General features: G+C 42.2%; 1 protein-coding gene across 4 annotated transcripts in view; it reads right to left on the bottom strand.

The window, feature by feature from the left end:
* Positions 1–3,982: 3,982 nt before the first annotated feature.
* The window catches only part of IL7R (interleukin 7 receptor), a 29,082-nt gene continuing 25,443 nt past the window's right edge, over positions 3,983–7,621 (bottom strand). For all 4 annotated transcript variants that reach the window (XM_054555470.1, XM_054555471.1, XM_002815487.5 and 1 more), the window contains one exon: positions 3,983–7,607. In XM_054555470.1, coding sequence (XP_054411445.1) covers positions 7,104–7,607 — 504 coding nt within the window. In that variant the 3' untranslated portion in view covers positions 3,983–7,103. The remainder of the gene's footprint in view (positions 7,608–7,621) is intronic.

The raw sequence follows: 7,621 nt of genomic DNA, 5'->3' as shown, positions 1-7,621 counted from the left end.
TTCTTGCATTACTATAAATAAATGCCTGGGACTGGATAATTTATAAAGAAAAGAGGCTTAATTGGATCATGGTTCTGCAGGGTTTACCGGAAGCATGGTGCTAAGATCTGCTTGGCTTCTGAGGAGGCCTCAGGAAACTTACAATCATGGTGGAATGCAAAGGGGGAGCAGGCACATCACATGGGGAAAGCAGGAGCAAGGGTGGAAGGAGGTGCCACACACTTTTAAAACAACCAGGTCTTGTGAGATCTCACTCACTCTTGAGAGGACAGAACCAAGGGGATGATGCTGTCACCAGGATCCACCTCTAATACTGGAGATTACATTTTATCATGAGATTTGGATGGGGACAAGAACCCAAGCTATGTCACATGCCATGCTGGAAAGCCACTAAGGGATTTTAGTTAGGGAGGTAGCTTGATCAGATTTCCTCTTTAGAAAGATACTCCCAGCGGGGGTGGGGGATAGGTCATATGACAGCCAGACTAGGGCAGGGTCAGATGGACTTTTGTGACTGCTGTACCCACTTAGGGGACACCACAACCAGGTCCCAGTGAGTCTAAGACTAAGACCAAGTGGTTCTTTGTGCCATCTTTCTCTGTCAGAATAGCTTATCCTTTTCTTCCTCCCTTCCATCTACCAGTACTTACTAAATATTTGTTTTATTCCAAGAATAATATAGGGAGTGGAACTTGCATGGAACTTGAATTTTAGATTCAGAGAGAGACAATAAGAACAATCAGCAAAAATAAATAAATTATTAATAATTAGTAATGAATTAGCGATTAATAATTGGTAGGTAATATTGAGGAAGGGTTTTGGAGGAAATAAACAGGGAGGCATGATAGAGACTATCAGGAGGAGGGCCTTGTTTTCATCAGAATGACCACTTCTGTAGAGGTTACATAGAAGCTAGGACCTGGAGAATAAGAAGGAGCCAGCCACACAAAGATCCAGAGAAACCATGTTTCAGATGGAGAGTGCAGCAAGAGCAAAGGCCTTGGGACAGGCAGGCTGGCTGATTCCATATTATAAGATGTTGTGGAGGTGGACGAAAAGGATAAAAGCCCTTCACTCAAGCTCTAGCTTATCTAACTCTCAGCCAATCAGTAAGAAGACACCCAGAAAGCTGTTAACTGCAAGCTTCTCTTTCCGGGGCCTAGGGATTTCCCTGGAGCCCCACAAGTTCTACTATCTATGTTATTCTTGGAATGAAACAGATATTCAGATATTTAGTAACTAGTAAGTACTGGTAGATGGAAGGGTGGCAGAGAAGAAGGAAGAGCTTTTCTGACAAGGAGATAAAGGTGGCACAAAGACCAACTTGGTCTTAGCCTCAGGTTCACCTTGGACCTGATGTGGCATCCCCTAAGCGGGCATAGAGGTCACAAAAGTCCATCTGTCCTGGCTCTATTCTAGCTGTCATATGACCTATTCTCTTCCTTCACCAGGGGGATCATTCTAAAGATGAAATTTGATCCAACTACTTCCCATGCTTGAAGAGGCAGAGAGGTCTAGAGGCTGAAAGAAGCTTCCTGGACAACACATAGAGACCCAGTTAATAGACAGGATGTGGATCATCCACATTCAAAGGAACATGATGGGCCCTGACACATTAGTAGTAGACACAACACAGGGGATACCATCCACAGACAAGACAGGAAGCCTAGAGCTCAGGGGAGTCCAAAGAAGTCACACGGCCCCAGATTCCTTCTCCCAGTACCATGTGCATTCATTTTCTAGGGCTGTCATAGCAAAGCACCACGGACTGAGTGGCTTAAACAACAGATTTATTGTCTCACAGTTCTGGAGCCCAGAAGTTTGAGATCAAGGTGCCAGCAGAGTTGGTTCCTTTTGAGAGCTGTGGGGGAGAATCTGTCCCATGCCTCTTTCTTAGCTACTGATGATTTTCTATGAATCTTTGATACTTATTGTCTTTTAAAAATATCACCCCGATTTCTGCCTTCATTTTTCACATGATGTTTTCCCTATGTGCATGTCTGTCTCTAAATTTTCCTTTTTTTTTTTTATAAGGACACCAGTCATACTGGATTATGCTGCACCCTAATGACATTTTAAATTGATTACCTATTTAAAGAAACTATCTCCAAATAAAGTCACATTCTGAGCTATTGCATGTTAAGAATTCAACATATGAATTTTGGGGGGACACAACTCAATTCATAGCACCATGCATCTAAAACTCTCAGGAGAATGGGAGGAGAAGAAATCTGAATTTGACTAAAAATTTAACAAAAGACTGAACTAAAAACGGCATGACTGAGTTAGCTTGTGTGTCAAACAGGCTTTAATGTGGCCCCTGAGATCGCCAACTCCTGAAAATCTTGTCTTTGTATAATCCCCTCCTCTTGGGTATGGATGGGACTTCTGACTTGCTTCTAACCAAAATAATATGGCAAGATGATGGAATGTCACGCCTGTGGTCATATCACTTATATAAGACACGATTTTGCTAGTAGACTCATTCTCCCTTGCTGGCTTTGAAGAAGCAAGCTTTTGTTGAAAGAGAGCTTATGGGCCAGGCACGGTGGCTCACACCTGTAATCCCAGCACTTTGGGAGGCCAAGGCAGGTGGATCGCCTGAGGTTAGGAGTTTGAGACCAGCCTGGCCAACATGGCGAAACCCCATCTCCATTACGAAAAACACAAAAATTAGCCGGGCATGGTGGTGTGCACCTGTAATTCCAGCTACTTACTTGGGAGACTGAGGCAGGAGAATCTCCTGAACATGGAAGGCAGAGGTTGCAGTGAGCTGAGATAGTGCCACTGCATTCCAGCAGCCTGGGCAACAGAGCAAGACTCTATCAAAAAAAAAAAAAAAAAAAAGCTTATGAAGAGGGTCATACAACAAGAGGCTGTGGGTGAACTTTAGGAGTCAAGCGTGAGAGGTATCAGGAGGCTGGAGCGCTCAGTTTTACAAGCACAAGAAAATAAATTCTGCCATAACCTAAGTAAGTTTGGAAATGGACCCATTGCCAATGGAGCCTCTGGAAGAAAAGAAAGCCTGGGCCAACATTTTGATTGCAGCCTTGCTGAGGACTCAGCTAAGCCATGCCCAGACATCTGACCCACAGAGGTTGTGAGACAGGAAATGTGTGGTGTTTTAAGCTGTAAGAAAAAGAAAGAAGGAAGAAGAGGAAGAACAAGAACAAGAAAAAGCAGGAAGGGGGAGGGGAAAGGGAAAGAGGAGGAAGAAGAAAGAAGGAAGAGGCCAAGAAGGGGGAGGAGTCAAGAGAACAGAAGCTATTATCTTCCTTTCTTTCCAAGTTCTCCTCACCACAAGCCTATGATAGGGTGTTTGTGGCTTTAGTTAGAATATAAGACTGCATCTTAAAACTGGATGAATTAAGCTTTGGTCACTTAAAGGAATCTACTTCAGAAAGGGATATTCAATGGAGCATCTTTGGAGATGAGTAATTAAAGAAATGTCAGAATTATTTTATATTTATATCCTACTGAATTAAGATTCCTTCCTAAAACCTGATACACACATGCACAGAAAATGTATATTTCCTATCACATTCCTGATTAAAATCCTGCCAAGCACCTCTATTTTCTGCAAAATAGATGACAACTTCTTAGGCTGGCATGCCAAATGCTTAATCATTGGCCCCACCAATTCTGCCAAGCCTAATCTCCAGCCACTACTCTGAAGACTGTAGGGACTAGGTATATTAAGTGAAATAGGTGTCCATGCAGGGCTTCCACTGAACCACCTCTTGAGTGAAGCAACACTGTCTGTTCTCTCTGTTAAATACATTGACACATTGAGACTTAACCACTAGTAGGCTGTCTTCTAGTGCAGTGGTTCTCAACCTTTTTGGGACTGGGGACTGGTTTTGTGGAAGACAATTTTTTCCATGGAGTCATGGGGAGATGAGTTTTCAGGGGCTGAAGAGATGTGTGGTCCATTCTGGGAATCCCTCTAGCCACAGTTTCCAGAGAAGACAGGCACGCCACAGAGAGTTCCATAGCATTTAATTAAATATGAGATGGTTACATACATTGTACACTTATATACTAAGCAGCTCTGCGAAATGTTTGTAATGCATGTGGATAGTACACGGTCAAATCAGAGATCTTCACTGTAGTGAACAATGGATATTTTAAAGAATAATCCCAACAATAAACCACGGAACTGACAAAAATGCCACCTAATCTGCATTATTTCCAGGAGCTCTGCCACTTATTCTTCCTGGCCCGTACCAAGTCTCTTAGCCCCTCTAGAAGAGCTAAGAAAATGCAGGTATGCACTTCTGAACAGCCCATACTTGGCTTTTCTGAAGCAAATTCCCATGGAAACCACATTGAAGGAAGAGGCAAAGGCTGGTAGGAAATCAGCTGAATCAGCCTGGGTGCCCTAGACCCAGTCATGGTTGTTGGACCAAATTAGCTGTCTTTTCATTTCATGCTATATAGAACTGGCAGTTTACACTTCTGATTAATACATTGTCTCTGATCAAGAGGTTTATTTTTTTTTTCCTAATAAAATCTGAAAGGAGATTGGGCAGAACCAATTAGTAATCTTACATTACACATTGTCCCTAGGTATATAATCAAGAATTAACAGCAGTTATGATTATACGATTATAATACATGCATTTTAAATACTACAGTAACAGACAGAGGCTCAGACACTAAATGCCAACAATAACATATGCCAAACAACATTGAGACAAAGGATTTTAGAGCTGGAGATATCTCGATGTTTCTCTATGGTTATCTCTTCATTTCTTCAAGAGATTGTCTATTTATACCAGGGATACAAAATTACAGCTCCCAGTTCTGACTTAACGTGTGAGGTTGGGTAATTTACCTGTCTTCCTGTGTCTCAATTTTCCCATAAGTCAAAGAAAAGAACAATAATTACTTCAAAGAACCTCTGTGAATAAGGTATCAGAGACCTAGGTTTGGCATGAGATTTTGTGGAGCCTCCTATTTGACACTTGACTCCCATTTCTACAAAAGGTAAAGAACACCTGCCCACTGACGAAAAATGTCTTCTGCTGCCTATAAACCAGGCAGATTCTACTTTTCCTCCATGTAAATTTACATCATTTTTGTAGCATTTGCCCTGTCTCCAACAGGGCACTTTCAATATGGCTCTTTTATAGCATTTTATAATATAATAATAATTTGTTTACCAAGCTGTCACTTTCATTAGGTTTTGCAATTTATGAGGCAGAATGCCATCCTTTTATTTGTCTTTAGGTCCCCTGTGCCTAACAGTATGATTGACATGTAGCAGGCTTTCCATAAATGCCTATCAAGGAGGTGGAAGGAATGCTTATGGAAGTGCTTTGAAAATTGCAAAAGCACTAGGCAAACCTAAGGGATTATGGCATTGTATTTATTACTGCTGGTGCAGAGGACAGCACTTCAGAAAGTAACACATTCACCTGAAGAATAAGATGGTCTGATTTTACCAGTGCTTTAAGCCAACAGATAAGGTCCATTCATCCACAGTTAAAACCCCATTCACAGACAACACAAAACAAAACAAACAAGAAAACTAAAATATCAGAAACATCTAGTCCCCCTAAATAAAGTAAAAACAGAACAAAGAAGAAAATTCAAAACAGAAAAACAGTAACAACAAATCTCAAACAAAACCCTGAACCTATGACCCCTTCTCTGGTTTTCTGTGCAGCATCTGCCCTTTGTGGTTCTGTGAACAGCCAGGGTTTGGAGGCCTGTGGGAGATGGGTTTGTTGCACTTTCCTGAGCTGACATTACTCAGTTGTCTTGACTTTGAGCTAGTCATTAGAAGTCAATCTAGACCAAGAAAGGCAAGATGATAAATGTCAAGCATTAATAATACGTCTCTTCCGTATATCTTCAAGAATGTAGCCACAGTCAGTTCACTCATTGCATGTACTTGTAACTCTTTCTCCCTGAAGTTTGTGGCAGCATCTGTTGCTGGAGAACTTGGGACAATTTGGGGATGGATTTAGGTTAGGGTAGTGTCTATACACACGGGAGGGGTCATGCCTCCTCTCACTCGTCAAACGTACCCGAGTCCAGGGTCAGCGACAGGTTCCTCTGAGATCATGGATGGATGCAGTTGGGTGGTAGCAGCAAGAGAATCACAGTCTTGGTAACAAACAAGAGAAATTGTGAGTTTCTAATTTATTCCCTCTTGAGCTTATTTTCAGAAAAATGAAATCAAATGGGCTTCAGGGCTTTTTCTTGCCTTCTTTACCTTCTTTTGACATGGCTGGTCACGAGACTTCACACCCACAAGACCATTTCTCCCCCTCTTTCTTTCTCAAAGCCATTTTAATTTAAGTGACCATATGTATGTTTACATTTGTCTGGGGGCAGTCCTAGTTTTTGCTCATTGTCCTGGAGGGATTATATGTAAGTTTCCCTTTCACTTTCCAAACTGACTCAGTTTGGATCATAAATTATCTAGGCACATCCTGTTACTAGTGAGGTTTGGCACTCAAGAATGGGGCAGTCCTCAGTGAAGAGAAAGGCACATGGCTCGGGGAACTGCAATTAGACTCCCAGCCATCATATCTTGGCCCCACCCTTCACTGTGTGAACAACTTGGACAAGTTACTTAACTCCTTAGTTCTGAATTTAAGGATCTATAAAAAAGAGAGTAGTCATAGTAATTGTACATATCTCTCAGGATTATTGTCAGGATGGAGTGAGACAAGGTGTGCAGAGCACTTGCAAAGCACTGGATATATATTAAATCCTAATAATGGCAACAATCATTTTTTATTTTCCTTTCTTTCTTTCCCCTCATGCTCTCTTCCTGCCTTCCTCACTCCTCAATCATTTCCTTTACTCTTCCATTCTTTCCTCTTTTTTTTTTAAATAGCTGAATCATTGGGTCACCTTAAACCTTGTGACCAAATCCACATGGTAGAATCAGGATGCTCTTGCCTCATGTTGAGTGCCACTGAACTCAGGAAGAGTGGTCAAAACAATGTTTCAGAATCCTGCAGACTGTGTAGTGGGGTTTTGCTAATTTTGTCTTCTCTGTGCTGTGAGGGAGACTAGGAACTCTAGACTTCCCCTTTAAACCATCTTTGTCGCTCACGGTAAGTTCAGTCTGGGTTTCTTACACTTCACTGGTTTTGGTAGAAGCTGGACATGGTGACATATGCTTCTTCTTGATTTGATCCCAGGGAAGTAAGAATTGGCTGACCCTGAGCAACTGGGTTCAATGTCAGGATTCCAGATTGGAGAGAAAATGGAGGGAGCAGGGTGCTGTTTGTAGTCCCAAGGCTAAGCAGGAGGTCCTGGTACACATGAGGCCCATTCTTGCCATTCTCCCTGCAGTCTAGGGACCTGGAAGAGGAGAGAATAGGGGCATCACATGCACTGACATTCCCAGCCAGGCATGTGAGGGATGAATCTCTTCCAAAACTTTCTGGGGTGATGACTACATCCTCAGATGGGCAGTTGGGGCTCTGCACATCCCCTCCAAGCCTCTGCTTCTCAGATTCTTCTAGTTGCTGAGGAAACATATCTTGCAGAAAACCTTCCACTTCATCTCTAGCTTGAATGTCATCCACCCTATGAATCTGGCAGTCCAGGAAACTTTCAGGATTGAAACTCACATTTAAATTCTGCACAGAAAAAG

Source organism: Pongo abelii, chromosome 4 (genome assembly GCF_028885655.2).
Source record: "Pongo abelii isolate AG06213 chromosome 4, NHGRI_mPonAbe1-v2.0_pri, whole genome shotgun sequence".
Taxonomy (NCBI): Eukaryota; Metazoa; Chordata; class Mammalia; order Primates; family Hominidae; genus Pongo; species Pongo abelii.
Note: the sequence above shows the minus strand (reverse complement) of the source record. Positions and strands in the feature narration are given on the sequence as shown.